Source organism: Schistocerca nitens, chromosome 11, assembly GCF_023898315.1.
Source record: "Schistocerca nitens isolate TAMUIC-IGC-003100 chromosome 11, iqSchNite1.1, whole genome shotgun sequence".
Classification (NCBI taxonomy): Eukaryota; Metazoa; Arthropoda; class Insecta; order Orthoptera; family Acrididae; genus Schistocerca; species Schistocerca nitens.
Window position 1 is genome coordinate 139,588,391 of NC_064624.1, and position 20,533 is coordinate 139,608,923.

Consider the following 20,533-nt stretch of genomic DNA (forward strand, 5'->3'; position numbering starts at 1 on the left):
TTCACATTCACAAGCAAGCACACCTTGCGCACACGTGACTACAAACACTGGCATCTCGGGTCAGAATGCAGAGTTGGTGATCATGTGTGCGTGAGGTGTACTTGGTTTCGTGTACGAATGGTATGTGTTTTTCTTTTACTGTGGCCGAAGGTTTTGTGTAAGTGTCTTCTAATTGTGCCTGTCTGCAACTTAATGTGTCTGCTTTGCAGTAAGTAGCAATCTATGTTGATATTCCTACCTGCAGTTTCCATTGTTTAATCTTGTCAAACACAAACTGATTGTAGTATACACTTCTATACATTGGGTACAGCGTACCACCACTTGCTGTCAGGCATATTCACAAGTGGAAAGAATGTATGAAAACAGCTGCGTTGGTGGTAGGTATGCTTCTCACATTCCACAAAAAGAAATATTAATTGCTTACCATCTTTCCTGGAAAAATCACTTTGGTGGTAGCATACTTCCCACTAGCCTTTAAAACAATGTTATTTGGCGGTATGTATATTTCTCAGAGCAAAATGGACATTTCACGACAATTAAAACCTATATTTCTCAACGGACAAAAACTGCAGCTGGTACAGCAAACAATCTCTAGATTCCGGCAGTGTACCGAGGTGATACGATGCAGTAAAGAAATATAGTTGCTTACGTAAGGGTTAACTGTTTTCCTAAGCTTCAATAAAACCACAGGTTTTGTATCAATAGTTTACTGTTCAAATTACAGTAGAGTCATGCATACATATAACACTAAAATTACTTAACACTTTTATATTCTTAACAAAGCTATTAATTTTAGAAAGCTATAAAAGTCTGACCAAGCAGCCGTTGATTCCCAAAACATCATTTTCACTTTGTCATCAGTCGTCATCTTACAAACTAGCACCAATCAATTTCAAAAGTGACATACAGGCCCGTACATTAAATAATTACTATTTAATGTGAACACCAAATGTAACACAAACATTATTAAACCGAAGTAAATGTTAACTGTGAGCTCAAACAATTCGGGCCTCAACTAGTGACCTTTATCACCAACAGTACTAATCAAATGTAAGAAAAAATGTTAAAGGCATCACAGATTACTCTTACTTGTCGTTCCTCCTTAAAATGTATAACAAAGCAAGTGATTATTTAGTTCCTTACACGAAAGCCTTATGACAAATCACCGAAAAATTGGGAACCGAATAAGAGTACTAACAGGTAAAAAGGGAAGACATTATCTGTATAATATATTTAGAATATCAGTCGTTGAGTAACATCAAAACACGGGAAAGTGTTACTAATGCGTAGACAACATCCTGTCTCAGTTTCAAAGAATATTAATTTGTCTGTGCTACCAATGATATTGTGATAATTTATTTGTTCCAATTTTGCCATCTTGTCTCCCTTTCGTGACACAAGTCTTACTATAGAAGGCAAACCCATTACACTAAGAGGAACAATGTCATTTCACCGCTCTTCATTTTTGTATATCCTACTATAATAAATAAAGTGCAAGTAATGAGAACATTAATAACTTTATGCTGACCTTACAATGGTAACATTGGAAACTGAATGGTATTAAGAATTACACTACTTCTGTTTTGCACAATAATGGCAGTGTCAAGCTTAACTAGTGTACGTGTGTTACAAAATTATTAGTGTAAAAAATAATTTTAAATCATTTGTGCCAAGTAGGCAAGATGTGGCAGCTCATCATCATTGATCTATAGTTTAAAGGTATCTGTCATGCAGACTACAGTACAACTTTTCTTATAATGTGATACTAGTCAAAGAAAATGATCAGAAATAATTAGGTCGTAAAGCATTTTTATCCCATTCCTTCAATGCTGCAATGTGTTCGATACACAGCTGTATCCATAAGTGCACAATTACAAAATGGCAGCTCCTAATTGTAATGTAGTGTGTCATATCTCGTATTTGATGCATATTCTGTAACTGCCATTGTGTTCATTTAATGCACTGCTGTACTGAAAGATGAGAGGGCAGACTATTAACAATGCAATGGCATATTTATTAATACAATGTTGTTGTGACTCAGAAAGTTGCTTTTAAATACACTGGGGTAGCAGAACAGTGGTTACAATAGTTAATGAGTAGTGACAGGTGTTCAGCAATGTTAAAGACCAAAAGGTCTGCATATTCCGTTGTAATTAGATTGATTATTTTCACCTGGAGTAAACTGTTATGCATATATCACGTTTTATCACTCATACTAAACAGGCTGATGTGTTATTCGAGGATGCAGGAGAAAATTTGTTTGACTATAATGATGTTTCACACTCTAGAAGATAACAACTGTGGGTCATGATGAATGTGAATGAAGAACAGAAACAGAAAAACTCTAGATGATTATTTCCTGAAAATGACTTGAAAGCAAATGATACAGAATATAGAGTATTTTAAGATGGCAACAAAAATAATCAATTTTAGGAAATATAATGTAACCGGATACATAAATAAACTCTACTTACTAACCGGCAATAGGAGAACACACGTGTAAAGGTATTACAGCCTGCAATATTTTGGAGCCTGTGGCTTCTTCTCCTTCTGACAGAAGGGCTGAAGGGTGAAGGAAAAGGGGTAGTTCGGAAAAGACCCTACATCTGTGGATACTTATTGAATGATATGACAAGGAAAGAATGATTATTGGACTCATATCCCATCTGGTGCAGTCCTCAACAATCAGTCTTTCCCTTATCCCATCCATGAAGTCTCCCTTGACCTGGGGTTCTGGGTGACTTTTCCAAACTCCTTACCCTTTTCCTAAATGTCACCATTCCTTTGCCTTCACCCCTTCTGCCAGAAGAAAGAGCCACTGGCTCCAAAAGCTTGCATACATAATAACTTTTATATGTGAGTTCTCCTTCCACTACCGGGTGTGCAGTGTTTTAAGAGTAATTTCGTGAATGAGTTGTCAGCTTCCAGTGAGTAATGCAGCGGGCTTTCAAATGTAACACGAGCATGTTTTGGAAATACAGCAAAGAGCAGTTTGCAGTAAAAATATCCATATTTTGGATAATCTGTGTTCTCCAGTTATCGGTACAGACTTGGATCTGCATTAACCTGAGTAGTTGGGTGCTTGGTGTGCCTTATAAGAAGATTCTACCTGAAATATCAGTTGCAGTGTGTGGTAACCACAAAACTGGCTGCCTAGCTAATTGGCAATATTATGACATAACATTCAGTTCTAGTTACGACATTTGAGAGAAGGTGGGATGAAGAGGACAGGGCAGGAGAAGAAACTACTTCGTACCTTTTGCCCTAAACAATGCTGCTGGTACAAGTTGTCAGACTGGTTCTAATAGACACCATCATTGTTGTCAGTGAGTTGGACAGAGAAGCTTGTTCCATTAATTTTTAATAAAAGCTTTTCTGATTTTGTGTCATCTGATTTAAGGTAAGTCATTTGCATAATTCTTGCTATCTCAACTGTAGGTAGCGTAATCCCTTTTTAAAATATCAATGTTTAAACAATGAATTTTGGCCCACAAATGTAATTCCTTGTTGCTTCTTTCGGTCTGGTAGTTTCACTTGTGAACCACTAATGCCAACATGGCATCTGATCGGGAGAAAGTGTTTACCTCAGTAAGACTTGGTTACTTCCATGCAGCACACATGATACTACATATCAGACTAACTTCTAAATCTTTTTATACAAAAACCTATCATCTGTCATTCTACCCCTTTGTAACAATTTTGAATTCATTAATTTATGTTATTTAACACCTTCTCTGTTCCTTTGTTTTTGGCCTAATACAAAAATCCAATTAAAAACAATGTGCTGCAGCTGCACAGTATTCTTTCAGATACAAGGGCACCAAGATGCCTGGAAAATATGTCAGAAAAATGGAACAAGAAATGTGGGATCCTGTTGTGATGGCACTGGTCATATTACCTCCTAAGACAGGAAAAAGTGATCACTATATAAGCCCTCACAAAATATCCGTATACAGTTCCATGTATTATTTTCTTTTTCACTTACGGTATGATGCCTCACAGAATCTAGATTCAAAATGTGTAAGCTGCAAGCTTCTACGATAGCCACAGTTCGGTGAAAATACAATTGCTCGTAGTGTGGTCACTTTACCCCACCTTCCCCATATCAGTAATTGTCAATTCAAAGGCTGGTGTCAAAATTTCAGCCATTTACTGAGAACAGTTTCAATCTTTGTTGTACATTCCCCACACTGTCTGGTAGCTTCTACAGGTACAAAATTAACCACTCCCTGCCCCCAAAATGAGGAAAAGTACACGAAGGTTCAGACTGTACCGCTAATACGTATCCTGTAAAATTACAAGGAGGCAGAATGACTGGATTGCACTTACTATCAGGAATGGCGAATTCCAAGTACTTCCGACAGGCTCGTTTAAAACTAAGGAAAAATTATACGGTTCCCTAAACTGTTAGTTTCTTCCACTGGGAGGAAGGAGTGACGGATTGGAAAGAAGAGGTGGTCAATCAGACACTAGGTCGAGATGGAGGGTAGGAGGTCAAATATAGGCACACACCGGCTTTGGAAGTGAGAGGACAGAGTGAGGAGTGAATTTGGACTAAGAGGAACAGAATCTCATGTGAAATGCAAAGTACAATTAAGAAGTAGGGGGAAAGCTGAAGAATAAATGGGGGTTAGGCTCGAGCATACCACCAATGATGAGATTAATTGGAGATTAAACGTGAGCTCAGATTGGAGAAAATATGAGGGAAGGAAACTGGCCGCACCCTTTTCAAAGGAAACATCCTGGCATTCACATTAAGCAATTAAGAGAAACTGTGAAAAACCTAAATCTGGGTGAGCGGTCAGCCATTTTAACTGTCATCATCCCTTTTTACTAGCACCTCACTCAGGAGTGGGGAATAGAAGGTAACATTTGTGACACGAGACATTTTTAAGTAGAGAATGCAGGTAAAAGTGGTTCAAATAGCGAAGAACACGTGACTTGTGCTCCAGTGAGGGAATAGTTTTCTGGGATTGCATATACAAGTAAAAGAAGTGGAACTTAAACAAATGTTGCTTATTTATTATCCACTCGCACGGTATGTGTGTGCCGTACAATTGGGATAATGAAAGCAGAATGAAAATTACATTAAACTGTTTGACACTATACTATTGGAAAGGAACCGTACTTCAACTATCAGCCCATGTGAATGAACAAGCACATGAGAATTCTGTTGTCTAATAATAATAATAATAATAATAATAATAATAATGGTCAACTGAGAGGATCTAAAAGGGAAGTAAAATAGCTGGATAGTTTAGGCTCGACAAGTTTCACATCCGGGGTGACCTCGTCACTGTAAGTATCCATGGAGCACGTGAGAATAAATAAATAAAAGAGTAAATAATGAAATTCTACAAATGGTAAGAAATTGAATAAAGAAAGAGTAGTTGTATTAATACTTTTAAATATGTTATGGAGGGTGGGACTTAAGGCTACCTGCAATACAAGGAATTCCACCTTCTTAATATAAGTACAGCCCAGCCTTTCTGTTCCTTTATAATCTACTTTTGGTTTACGAGAATATTCTATCCGGCACTGTATTCTGCATGACGTAGAGCTGCACCAAACACAATACAAGTAAAAGAGTCTCCGCACAGAGGACTGACGTCCACCGGTGTCAAGTGTTTCGCCATCGCGCGCACCGCTCAGGGGTCGACGAAGGAGATCATGATGTAGCGCGTGCCCTTGGTGACCTTGAGCCCCTCGTGGTAGTGCGTGAGCCGGCCCGGGTGCATCAGCATCCAGCCGAGGCGCGTGTTCGTCACCGAGCAGTTGTACCGGATGAATCGGCAGCCTCCACCCTGAAACAGCAGGGTGCCACGAGTGACGTCGTGTAGCGACAGGTAAGCTGTATACAGGGTTATTACAAATGATTGAAGCGATTTCACAGCTCTACAATAACTTTATTATTTGAGATATTTTCACAATGCTTTGCACACACATACAAAAACTCAAAAAGTTTTTTTAGGCATTCACAAATATTCGATATGTCCCCCTTTAGTGATTCGGCAGACATCAAGCCTATAATCAAGTTCCTCCCACACTCGGCGCAGCATGTCCCCATCAATGAGTTCGAAAGCATTGTTGATGCGAGCTCGCAGTTCTGGCACGTTTCTTGGTAGAGGAGGTTTAAACACTAACTCTTTCAGATAACCCCACAGAAAGAAATCGCACGGGGTTAAGTCGGGAGAGCGTGGAGGCCATGACATGAATTGCTGATCGTGATCACCACCACGACCGATCCATCGGTTTTCCAATCTCCGGTTTAAGAAATGCCGAACATCATGATGGAAGTGCGGTGGAGCACCATCCTGTTGAAAGATGAAGTTGGCACTGTCGGTCTCCAGTTGTGGCATGAACCAATTTTCCAGCATGTCCAGATACACGTGTACTGTAACGTTTTTTTCGTAGAAGAAAAAGGGGGCCGTAAACTTTAAACCGTGAGATTGCACAAAACACGTTAACTTTTGGTGAATTGCGAATTTGCTGCACGAATACGTGAGGATTCTCTACCGCCGAGATTCGCACATTGTGTCTGTTCACTTCACCATTAAGAAAAAATGTTGCTTCATCACTGAAAACAAGTTTCGCACTGAACGCATCCTCTCCCATGAGCTGTTGCAACCGCGCCGAAAATTCAAAGCATTTGACTTTGTCATTGGGTGTCAGGGCTTGTAGCAATTGTAAACAGTAAGGCTTCTGCTTTATCCTTTTCCGTAAGATTTTCCAAACCGTCGGCTGTGGTACGTTTAGCTCCCTACTTGCTTTATTTGTCGACTTCCGCGGGCTACGCGTGGAACTTGCCCGCACGCGTTCAACCGTTTCTTCGCTCACTGCAGGCCGACCCGTTGATTTCCCCTTACAGAGGCATCCACAAGCTTTAAACTGCGCATACCATCACCGAATGGAGTTAGCAGTGCGGCTTGAGCCGAACAAAACTTTATGAGTTTTTCTACGTATCTGTAGTGTGTCGTGAGCATATGTCAATGAATGGAGCTACAGTGAATTTATGAAATCGCTTCAATCATTTGTAATAGCCCTGTATATGAAACATTAATATAAATGTGCTGCTTTTGACATGAAAGACAGGCTGGTGTGCCACACCAGTTTCAAAGGGAAAGTACTAAAAGTGAAAAAAAAATTGAAATAAAATTTTCAATCAAATCTGCTGTACATCCCGTACAGCTTCTGCTATTTGGTGAGGTATTAATGTTTGGTTCTTTTACAATTAAATTTGACATATTACAACAATTTTGAATGTTCGCTCTTTGCACAATGACCGATTCATAATCTTCCTGAGAAAAATCTTTTTTTTGTCAAAAACTGTAGTACTACTATAAAAATTGAAATTTCTTACAGTGGTCTTGACTTTGTGGAATGTCATTAGTTATTCCACTAATGCTGGACTTCAGCACTTTCCCATATAAATTTAGTAATTTAACTGTTTTACTGCTCTGCGCATCTGTATGTGTCCTGCTACCCTGTTCCCCAGGTGCTGTGGACACAAATAAGCACTCCGCTTTGGTTTTTCTACAGTCCTACAGACATCTGTACGAATCCTGAGCTGTTGACCTCTCACTGCTGGGGATGAGTTATTTCCGTATCTCATTCTTCACATACAAAACCTAATAACTTGAGAACAAAGTAAGATATTGTACTGCTCTCAGTTTGAAAAGAAATTTTGATATCTTATCTACATTTCATTCACTGTGATGTATGAGGTAAAATCAACTGTGTGGAAATTTTATGCAGTGCGATATTACCTCTGCAAAGGCTTTAAAATTTCACACGTTTTACTTAATTTGATGCAGCACAGTGAAATTGTAATCATTTGTTTGTCTGTACACGTATGTCACGTCTACCAATTTCCATCTCATTTGGATAATTCCTCTGTGATGCATCGTTTTTTGTCTTAAGAGTGTATTGTGAAAGGTCAATCACATCAAAACCGTCTGAACACAATTTATTATTAATACTCAGGTCACACAACTCGTGGAGAATTCTCCCCACAAAGCTCACCTCATAATCGACCTTAGGTGTGTTGAGGGCAACGTTGATGGTGTAGGTCGAGGAGTCGTGGTGTGGCCGAAGTGACGGCTGCTCGTCCGGCCGATAGCGGACGACGAAGTTCATCAGCGAACGTGGTGGCTGTAGCAAGAGACGGAAAGAACAAGGATACATTAATATTGTAAACAAACTGGGAAAGCTTAAAATTAGATAAAAAAGCTACTGATATCTGCATTGTATCAAAGAAGTGGCCCATATCAAACCGAAGACAGTGTGAAGCACAGTCTCAAGCTGAGATGAAACTAAGGCTGTTACAAATGAGTGATAACTACCAGAATAAGCAACCCACAGTAGAACAAAAACAATATGGTGATAAAACTCTATTACAGTAGTGGCTACACGGCAAGCCAACATGCCTATTTTCTTCATTTACAACAGTAATATGTAATTTGGAAAGTGCAATCTATTATAAAAGTGCAACAGGCATTGTAAAAAAAAAAATGTTAAAATAATGCCACGCATAGCTTTCCATAATAACACACAAACAATTATTACACTTCACTGATGTCATGAGTAAAACTAAATAACAATGTAATACGAGGGCCGTTCAGAAAGTAACCTCCGGTTGATTTAAAAAAATACACCGAGTTAAATAAAAATATTTTAATATATACATCTTACAACTACATCTTTGCACTATTTTTCTACATAGTCTCCATAGCGATTGAGGCACTTATCGTATCTCTTCACAAGCTTTGAAATTCCTTCTGCATAAAAATCACCCGCTTGTGCCTGGAGCCAGCCTGTGACCGCATCTTTGAGCTCTTCGTCGTCACTATCTCGTACAAGAGAGTCTTAGAAATCTGTGGAAAACCAGTAGACAGCTCCGACATTGAGAAACGTCGATTTTCACGAACTTTTGCATCAACTGTCTGAACGAGTTCGTCAGTCACCAATGATGGTCTACCACTCCTCTCTTCATCACGAACGTTTTCTCGTCCACTTTTAAATAAACGTACCCATTCACGGACAACTCCTTCACTCGTAACTCTCGGTCCGTACACGGCACAAAGCTCACAATGAATAGCTGCTGCAGAATATCCTTTGGCTGTAAAAAACCTTATGACAGCACGCACTTCACATTTGGCGGGGTTTTCTATTGCAGCACACATTTCAAACTGCCACAAAAACTAAACTAGCGCAGGTACGACGTTCACTCGACCACGGCTTGATGCAGACTGACCTGTTGAGTGCGTGAACGCACAGATGGCGTCGCTACTCCCCCCACAACCCGCACTGTGACCAATCGGAGGTTACTTTCTGAACCGCCCTCGTATTAAGGAAATTTTTTATCATTACATACGATATCAGTCATTTAGGTGTGAAGTTGGCTCAATACAATAAACTAAAATATCATTTGTATTGCATAGCTGACTTAGACCAGTTAAAATTGTGTAAATGAATATTTTTTTTATTACACCAATGTTGTTACTGCAGCATATGTACAACAAATAGTACAAAATAATTAGTGCACAAATGAGGTCACAATTTCAAAATTTTCTTCACCATGTCAGGCACATAGCACAGAGCAAAAATTACACATGGTCTTCCTCTTAGTAGGGAAATTCCTTTGCATATTATTAAATTGGCAGCATAAATACGCAACAAATAATTCCGGAGTTAAAGGTAAGAGCTGTGAACCTAACAAAAAACACAATTTTCATTAACAAAATTTAAAATGCAGCAATCTATCCAGGAACTAGAGAGCTCTAGAAATTTTAAATGTGGGTTGTCATTTTTTAAGAACTATAGTTCCTATTCAGATAACGGGAGAATAATCGGTTTGTCGACACAATTCACAAATTTTTTTGCCTGCTTTGAAACTCCATGACAATCTGCACAACTGCAATTTGAAGATCTCACACATTTCGACTATAAGTCCCACAATTTTAATTGATTGATTAGATCGTGGCAGTAAAAACACTCCCCACCATGTATCCACATTAAAACAATTTATACACTATGTGATCAAAAGCATCCACATACATACAGGGTGACACACGGGAGACGGACTGTTTTGAACTGCGTAGTACTGAGGGCGTGGTGGTGGGAGGTGATCGTGGTGGGGACAGTTCTGATCCGCACGAGACGCCATTTCATTTACTCGGTCACTATTGAGCAGTGGGACTTGCAACGTCGAGTGTTTGCCTATGCCAGTTTCGTGAAAAGTAGTGAGTCTATTATTGCTACGCAGCGATTGTTTCGTGCGCGGTTCAATGTCGGTCGACACGGAGCTGTTCCGAGCCGTAACACGATCCTCAGATGGGTGGATAACTTCAGATCGACTGGAAACGTAGTGGATAAGAAGCATCCTGGCCCGAGACACAGAGTAAATGTTGAAAGGGTAAGGCAAGCGGCAGTCAGAAGCCCGGGACGGTCAGTAAGACGTCGTGCTAGTGAGTTACGAATCGATCGTGAACCGGTTAGACGAATTTTGCATAAAGAATTAAAAAATTCCATCCCTACAAAATTCTCATTGTCCAAAAACTTAAGGAATCTGATTTTGCTGTACGAGAGGACTTTGCTTACAGAATGCAAGTGACTTTCGGATCGAATGAATACGAAATTTATTGATGAGCGATGAAGCTCATTTTCATTTAAACAAGATCGTGAATAAGCAAAACCTACGTTACAAGACTCCAGAGCATCCACACCTTATCCACCAGCATCCTCTACACTCAGAAGAAGTAACAATCTGGTGTGCTCTTGGCTCTGTTGGCATTATTGGACCTTATTTTTTTGAGAGAACGGGGCCACAGTCACTGTTAATTCGGTTCGTTACATTCGTAAGCTCGAAACATTCTTGAAACCAGAACTAAGAAGACGACGAATCCCTTTAAAACGTGTTCGGTTCCAGCAGGATGGGGCAACATCGCACACCGCAAACACTTCAATGACAGTTCTTAGACCACGTTTCGTGGCCGGATTATCTCACGTTTTGGCAATGTTCCTCGGCCTCCCAGGTCTCCCGACTTGTCCGTATGTTTTTTCTGTGGGCGTACCTTAAGAACTGTGTCTATAGCCACAAACCACGAAATTAGGACTAGTTGAAGAATGCAATCATTCAAGAAATTGCTGCCATCCCCGCAGAGATTTTAGTCCGTGTGATGGAGGATTTTGAGAAGAGGCTCGAGTCCTGCATTCGAAATGATGGACATCACCTTGACGACATTGGTTTTCACAAATAAGTTTGTTAACTAAAATGGCAAATAATGAGCTTTGATTTTGTGTAAACAAACATGCATTATGATTCTTGAAGTTTTCCCGGCGGACATAATGTTCCACCATCTTTCGGGCGTGCACCCAGGACAGCGACAATTCTTCTCGCGATATTTCGGCTAGAAACCTCCCAGCCATCTTCAAGGCGAGCCGGAGACTGAGTTCATAGCGTTTGCGCGTGCCTATTTATACGGAGAGTCACGTGATACAAAGCTGCTGAGGATTGAAAGCGCTTGCGTCAAAGATATCAATGTCGCCACTACTGCGCTAGTCATAGATAAGATGTATATAGCAGAGATAAACATATAAGCGCAGAGTGCAAACAAAATAGTGCTGCTGCGAATCCACCATGCTTGTAAATAAATAATTAATCTTTAAAAGTGGTAACATCTGTCGGAAGTGAAGACGCAGAAATTCTTTCTGAACGAAGGTGTGAAATAAGCGGTTTCCAAGCATTGTGAAGATGAAATCCTTCGTCACGGTTTAGCAGGTTGTCGGCTAGTTGTATTTCTACAGCTTCCTTAACAACTGAGTCCCAGAAAGATTAAGCAGTAGTTAAAATCTTGACATCTTTATAACCCATGGCATGGCCAGTAGAAATGCAATGTTCGTCAACTGCTGATTTGTTGGACTGAAGAAGACGTGTGTACTGCTGGTGTTTGACACATCGTTCCTGTACAGTGCACGTGGTTTGCCCTATGTAACGTTTGCCACACTCACAAGGGATTTCATAAACTCCCTAGGTCATTGCGTATACCGTAAGCCCTCACACACAGACCTGTATTTGCAGGAGTTTAGCTGCCACCATCTGTCGCAAATTATGAGTGTTCTGAAAACTTTGGTCCACAGGGCTCATGTAGTGTCTGATGTTGACAGCCTGCAGGATGAGCTTGTACACCTGGAGGCAGTTTTTAGGAGAAATGGCTATTCGCAACAGCAGATTAAGAAAGTCCTGCAAATAAAAACTGCAGAAAAATCACAGGAAAAGGATCAGGAAGTGGAAAGGGAAGTGAAATCTACAGCCTTTCTCCCACATGTGGGTAATGTTTCTTCTAAAATCACTAGAATCTTGAAGAAACATAAAGTGGATGTGATATTCCACCCATCAGCTAAGACTGCAGCCTTGTTGGGATCCGTTAAGGATGATCTGCTCTTGCGAAAGGTGCAAAAAATCATGGGCATATCCCAGCCACACTTCCACGTCGACGGCCAAACCGAATATTCACGGCTCCAAGATCGTGCCCTGCATCTGGTGGCACCAGCTCGGCGTCGTGTACTGTGAGGTGTCAAAAACCGAGTGAAGCAATCACAGGTGCTCGTTATCGAATGCAATTAATGCATTTGAGCAGAGCATTAAAAGACAAACAGCCGCAATACAGCGAGAGGCACGATAAAGTGATTTTGCAGCACAACAACGCTCGACCCCACGTTACAAAAGAGTTCAAAACATACTCGGAAACGTTAAAATTCCAGACATTGCTCCCTCTGACTATCACCTGTTTAGATCAATGGCACACGGCCCAGCTGACCGGCACTTCCGATCTCGTGAAGAAGTCACGGATTGATTCGTGGATCACTTCAAAAGAGGAACAATTTTTTCGACACGGGATTCGACCACTGCCTGAAAGTTGGGAGAAAGTAGTGGCCAGTGATGGAAAATACTTTGAGTGATACATGTGTAACCAATTTGTTTCATTGAAGCTTCAAATGTTGGGGAAGCAAAGTTGTACACCTTGTACTAAGTGACTGGATGAGGACAACTGTGATATGGGTGAAACTTAAAAAGATGAAGAAATAATCAAAAGCGTGCAAGAAAGTAATGAAGGAGAGGACACAGGAGGAGAGAGCAGGAAGATTTTGCACACTGCCGGTTCTGAAGCTGCCGAGGTCTTCCTCGAGTACATTATGCAACAACCAGATACATGCAGTACCGATGTAATGCTTGTAAGCCGTTGCGTGATAAAGCATGCAACTGTCACGTATCATCATTGTGACAGTTAAAAATTGGGGACATGTTTCATAGTGAGTGATACAACTATAGAATTATGTACGGTATGCACTCGAGGACTAAGTTTTCTTTGAAAATTAATGTACTTTTGGATTTAATAAAGTATATCCTCTTTGACATACTGGAAGTATATGGCATCGACAGAAAAACCAGGGCAATTATACAACAGACGCTCAGAGACAACACCTCAAAGATTAAGTTCGTGGGAGAAATTTCGGAACCCTTCCAGATACACACAGGTGTCCGACAAGGAGATGGGCTTTCACCAATCCTGTTTAAAATAGTCTTAGACAAAATTTGTCAAACAATGGGAAGAACAATTTAAAGGACTACAGCTAGGAAGAACATGTGGAACAAGAACAATCATAAAATGTCTGGCATTTGCAGATGACATAGCCATACTTAGTAATAACACACAGGAGGCAAAGGAAGTACTGGACACCTACATGAAATAGCTGCCAAAACAGGTCTACAGAAGACTCAGTACATGGAACGACAAACCAACAATGTACACATCATGCAAAGCATGTATGGATCCGTAAAAAGAGTTGAAAAATTTAAATATTTAGGGGAATAAATATAAATAGGAGGATCAAACAAGGCATCAAACATAGAACGAACAGAAAGCATACAACTCACATGGTCACATTATAAAAAGAAAAACATATCAAGACAGGCCAAAATTAGGCACTACAAAACAGTCATATTACCAGAAGCACTATATGTGTCAGAAACGACCACAATTGGAGTATCAGACATTATAGAGACAGAAAAAATACAATGCAAAATTCTCAGGAAAATATTCGGACCAATACACAAAGATGGCATATGGATGAAAAGACCTACCAACACACTGAAAGAGTCACAGAAACCATCAGAAAATATAGACTGAATTTCTACGGACACATACAGAGAATGGACAACACTAGACTTACAAAGAGAATCTTTGATGTAGTAAAACATTCAAGCCTTAAAACAAATTGGTATCATGAAATAGAGGACAACAAAGAGAATTTTTGATGTAGTAAAACATTCAAGCCTTAAAACAAATTGGTATCGTGAAATAGAGGAAGACATAAGGCACCTGGGGATCAACAAACAAATGGCCATGAATTACTCACGCTTCGTCGAAGTATAATAGGAAATAAACAATTACCGCTGTTCTTTATTGCGAAAAAGAGGTTAGTGAGAATGATACAAACACCTTTCCTTGCTATCGCCTGAATTAGGAGGCTTATTGCTTGTTTGGTTTAATTAATTAATAGAATATGAAGCAACTGGTATAAAGAATGCTTTTTCCAAACTTTCTACAAAAGAAAGTCTACTATCAAGACATAACTTTTGTGCAATTACTTTATTTATGACTGGACGTTTCTAAAACTAAAGACACTCGTCCATGCTCTGCACTGCAGTCAAGCTCTGGCAACGTCGTCCTCTGTTCATTGGCTGACTGTGTTTTGTGACGTCAGATGCGCAGAACGAACCTAAACTCGGCCCCACTATAATACCTTATGTTTTCAAAATAAATAAAGAACAAAATTAATAAAATAAATTTTAGACACTCAATATCTGGCATTTCTGCTAATCTGGCACCTACATGTGCCAGGAATGGCTGGATTAGCAAGAGTCTAGTGTATTATTATTATTATTATTATTATTATTATTATCATTGGTGGCAGCAACAGGAACATCAATAGTAGTAGCAGTGCTAACTTCATTAATTCTTAGTCAGGGTTTATTCACATATGGTGGGTGACAGTCCCACCACTGTCTGGAGCGTCTCCAGACAAGTTTTTCTGGTCATTGTCGCTCAGGTTGCAGCAGGACTCGTCACTGAAGACAACTATGCTCCAGTCAATGAGATGCCAGGCTGTAAACGTGTCTGGAGACGCCCCATCCAGCAGTGGGATGCCAACCTGAATGTCATCCACCCTATGGCCCGATAACCAGGAGTGACGGTTTGGGGTGCCATTTCATTTCATAACAGGAGCACTTTGTTTGCCATCCGTGGCATCCTTGCAGCACTATAATATGTTGACGTATCCTACACCCCGTCTTGTTGCCCCTCGTGGCAATACATCCTGGGCTTATATTTCAGCAAAATATTGCCTTCCCGCACACAGTGGGAGTGTCGTCTGCTCATCTTCCTGCTTGTCAAACCCTGCAGTGGCCAGGAAGGCCACAGTTGTTTAATGAACACAATAAGAGCATATCGACTATCAGACCAATTGCGTGATTGGATTGAAGAGTTCCTAGATAACAGAATACAGCATGTCATTCTCAATGGAGAGAAGTCTTCCGAAGTAAGAGTGATTTCAGGTGTGCCACAGGGGAGTGTCATGGGACCGTTGCTGTTCACAATATACATAAATGACCTTGTGGATGACATCAGAAGTTCGCTGAGGCTTTTTGCAGATGATGCTGTGGTATATCGAGAGGTTGTAACAATGGAAAATTGTACTGAAATGCAGGATGATCTGCAGCGAATTGACGCATGGTGGAGAGAATGGCAATTGAATCTCAATGTAGACAAGTAACATGCTGCGAATACATAGAAAGAAAGATCCCTTATCATTTAGCTACAATATAGCAGGTCAGCCACTGGAAGCAGTTAATTCCATAAATTATCTGGGAGTAGTCCGCGGCTCGTGGTCTTGCGGTAGCGTTCTCACTTCCCGCCCATGGGGTCCCGGGTTCGATTCCCGGCGGGGTTGGGGATTTTCTCTGCCTCGAGATGACTGGGTGTTGTGTGTCTTTCATCATCATCATTTCATCCTCATTCACTCGCAAATCGCCGTAGTGGCGTTAAAGAACTTGTGGAGCGGCGGCCGAACCGCCCCGCGAAAGGTCTCCCGGCCACCAATGCCATACGTTTACCTACCTATCTGGGAGTAGGCATTAGGAGTGATTTAAAATGTAATGATCATATAAAGTTGATCTCCGCTAAAGCAGATGCCAGGCTGAGGTTCATTGGAAGAATCCTAAGGAAATGCAATCCGAAAACAAAGAAAGTAGCTTACAGGACACTTGTTCGCCCACTGCTCGAATACTGCTCACCAGTGTGGGCTCCATACTAGATGGGGTTGATAGAAGAGATACAGAAGATCGAACAGAGAGCAGTGCGCTTCATTACAGCATCATTTAGTAATAGCGAAAGCATTACGGAGATGATAGATAAACTCTAGTGGAAGACTCTGCAGGAGAGACGCTCGGTACGGGCTTTTGTTGGAGTTTCGAGAACATACCTTCACCGAGGAGTCAAGCAGTATATTGCTCCCTCCTACATATATCTCGCAAAGAGACTGTGAGGATAAAATCAGAGGGATTAGAGCCCACACAGAGGCATACCGACAATCCTTCTTTCCACAAACAATACAAGACTGGAATAGAAGGGAGAACCAATAGAGGTACTCAAGGTACCCCCGCCACACACCGTTGGGTGGCTTGCGGAGTATGGATGTAGATGTAGATGTAGATGTAGAAGGTCACCAGATCTCTCCCCAGTTGAAAACGTTTGGAGCACTATGGCAGGGGCCTCAAACCAGCTGAGGATTTTGCCAATATAACACACTAATTGGACAGAATTTGGCACAATATCCGTCAGGAGGTCATTCAACAACTCTATCAATGTCGAGCCAAAAAGCTACGAGGGTTTCCCAGAAAGTAATGCACCCCACTTCTTTTCTTCAACAATTCTTTATTGAACATAATGAGAACCACACACAAGAAAGAATGGTGTTTTACTTACACACACTATCTTTCCACGTTATCTCCATCCTGTTCTACGGCCTTCCTCCATCGCAAAATGAGAGCGTGAATGCCCTGTCGGTACCAATCCTTGTCCTGGTGGCGGAGCCAGTGCGTCACACTGTGACTCACGTCCTCATCGTTCTCAAAAACTCTTCGACGAATAGCATCCTTTAATGGCCCAAACAAGTGCAAGTTTGAGTGGGCTACGTCAGGGCTGTATGTCGGCTGGAGTAACACTGCCCGACCCTGTTTTGCAATGTGTTCAGCAGTCCTCACACTTGCGTGGGGCGAGCGTTATCGTGTTCCGGCAAGACATCTCCTGCATTACTGTGTCACCAGAAGTGCGTCTCGAGTTTTCTTAATGTGTTGACATATGTCTCTAAATTACTGGTACCATCTCTTTGCATCACATCAATGAAATCACATCCTCCCAAGCCCAGAATACGGTGATCGTGACCTTACCAGCGGAAGCAGTCACTTTTGAGTTTTTTATTCAGTGGGGAGTCGGAATGGCGCCGTTCCACCGACTGTCGTTTTGTTTCGGGCTCAAAATGGTGAACCCGGGCTTCGTCACCTGTTACAACATGGGACACAAAGGCCTCCCCTCAGCTTCAAAATGTTGCAACAAATCGAGAGACTTTTTTTCTGTGTGATTTTTGACCCACCGTTTGACACCGCAGGACCCATCTCGCACACACTTTTGAATATCCGAGAGTGCGAATAATGACATCCACACTTCCTTTGCCGATCGACACGTGCAGCACCAACTGCAGAGTCGTAATGCATCTGTCCTCGCAAATGACAACGTCAGCTCGCTGCAACGTGTCAGGTGTGACAGCCGTGGACGGTCTCCCCGACCGCTGCAAATCGTGGAGCTCCAACGAACCACCTTCTGGTGACCTCACCCTCCGTGCCCAGCGCCTAACTGTACTTCTGTCGACAGCAGATCCTCCGTACACTTTGCACAAGCATTTGTGGGTATTCCCCACAGTGAGAAAATCAAGACGCCATTTTGAAACTGCCCTGCAGCTACGCTATCTGTCGGAAGTGATAGAAACTTGGCGCGCTCACTCAGGAGACTTCAAATAATACATACACAACATTTTGCATTCATAGCATTGTTTTTGTCTGGAAAAAAAATTGTAGTGCATTATTTAATGGACAACCCGCATACTTGCATAATGGCCAGAAATGCAGCAATCTGTTACAGTTTTCCTCAATTTGTGAAACTCTTCTCTTGAATAAACCAAACAATCTTTCTGAAATTGTAATCATTTGTCTGTCTGTACATGTACATCACACCTATTGGTTACCATTGGATTTGGATAATTTCTTCACGGTGCATCTTTTGTCTTAGAGTGTATAACATTACAGGTCGGGATTGATCTATGAGGTCTTGAATATCTTATTTGTATCTGTCAGTTGGTATGGAGAAACTGAGATTGGGGGGATTTCTTGATATAGTTTTACGTGATTAAGTCCCAACGCTATGCAAAGCTGTCATCTAGTTACGTGCGATTTGCGATCTGTTATGCGTTACGTTCTGATAATAAATCATATTTTTTTCTGATTACCGTTAAAATATAATAACGATAAACGTTATAGATCATTTGGAATAATATTTTAATAACTATGTACATGATGTGACATCATGTGTTTACTCTTCGGGGAAAAATAAAATGTTAATTGTGCGTTTATGGACGGTCAGTGTCGGGATCGGTGATTATGATTCCATAAATAATTGATTGGACGAAGTTCAATTGCTCACAATTGTCTAGGGCGAATTATGACCTTGAAATTGGTTGTAGATGTATGCAGGTCAATTTCGTGACAGGCTAGTAAGCATCGCGAGTGTGTCACGGTATCAAGACTGCTTTCGCATTGCCGACGGCTTGCTTTAAACTAGCGAAAATGCAATTTACGTGAATTCTTAATTGTGGCGAAAGGGTAGAATATTTGATGAGCCATTGTGGAGGATGTAAGTTTGGATGGAAAGATCATTTTTAAAATCCAATATAAATCCTGTTGATGGAAGTAGGCTAGCAACCCAAAAGCTCATATGTGGTTATCAGCAGAAACAGTGTACTATTTTTCATGCACATGTTTACACTCTACATTGAGGTGTGGATGATTTCCGGGTGTGAAATAAACATTTGAAAGAATTTGTTTGGATAAAAAGGAAAAATTTAAAGAAGTTTATTCGTATATTTTGTTATTTCATGAACAGTGATACTTTCTTATAGTGGTGTAGAGCCTTAAGTATTATTAATATTGTGACAGACCGATCGCAAGTGCTCTCGTTACAAGTCGAGTTTTGGGCCTGATTAAGAGTAGCTGGTTCTTAAAGTCTCAAAGGCTAAGTGAAGAATAATATCACACTTAAATAATGCAGCATCGAAACCCACTATATTTATACTATATTAAGCTAGCTATTCCGGAATCAGGTGATACCGTGGAAGTGCAGTTGTGTGTTGTCGACAACAAATAGGTAAACACTAACATAAACAAAAATTAAAATTTGGCATTTCAGTCTTTGATCACTACTTTTTATTTTCAATGACCGGTTTCAGGCTACCTGCCCATCTTCAGATCATATACAGGGCTATTACAAATGATTGAAGCAATTTCGTAAATTCACTGTAGCTCCATTCATTGACATATGGTCAGAACACACTACAGATACGTAGAAAAACTCATGAAGTTTTGTTCAGCTGAAGCCGCACTTCAGGTTTCTGCCGCCAGAGCGCTCGAGAGCGCAGTGAGACAAAATCGCGACAGGAGCCGAGAAAGCGTATGTCGTGCTTGAAATGCACTCACATCAGTCAGTCATAACAGTGCAACGACACTTCAGCACGAAGTTCAACAAAGATCCACCAACTGCTAACTCCATTCGGCAATGGTATGCGCAGTTTAAAGCTTCTGGATGCCTCTGTAAGGGGAAATCGACGGGTCGGCATGCAGTGAGCGAAGAAACGGTTGAACACATGCGGGCAAGTTCCACGCGTAGCCCGCGGAAGTCGATGAATAAAGCAAGCAGGAAGCTAAACGTACCACAGCCGACGGTTTGCAAAACCTTACGGAAAAGGCTAAAGCAGAAGCCTTACCGTTTGCAATTGCTACAAGCCCTGACACCCGATGACAAAGTCAAACACTTTGAATTTTCGGCGCGGTTGCAACAGCTCGTGGAAGAGGATGCGTTCAGTGCGAAACTTGTTTTCAGTGATGAAGCAACATTTTTTCTTAATGGTGAAGTGAACAGACACAATGTGCGAATCTGGGCGGTAGAGAATCCTCACGCATTCGTGCAGCAAATTTGCAATTCACCAAAAGTTAACGTGTTTTGTGCAGTCTCACGGTTTAAAGTTTACGGCCCCTTTTTCTTCTGCGAAAAAAATGTTACAGGGCACGTGTATCTGGACATGCTGGAAAATTGGCTCGTGCCACAACTGGAGACCGACAGCGCCGACTTCATCTTTCAACAGGATG

The 20,533-nt window shown here is 41.1% G+C and overlaps 1 protein-coding gene across 1 annotated transcript in view; it reads right to left on the reverse strand.

Moving 5' to 3' along the window:
• Positions 1-691: 691 nt before the first annotated feature.
• LOC126213518 (procollagen-lysine,2-oxoglutarate 5-dioxygenase) overlaps positions 692-20,533 on the reverse strand; it is a 516,340-nt gene continuing 496,498 nt past the window's right edge. The window contains exons 15-16 of the mRNA XM_049941348.1: positions 8,023-8,151; positions 692-5,804 (exon numbers count right to left, since the gene is read on the reverse strand). Of these exons, the coding sequence (XP_049797305.1) occupies positions 5,649-5,804; positions 8,023-8,151 (285 nt within the window). The 3' untranslated portion in view covers positions 692-5,648. The remainder of the gene's footprint in view (positions 5,805-8,022; positions 8,152-20,533) is intronic.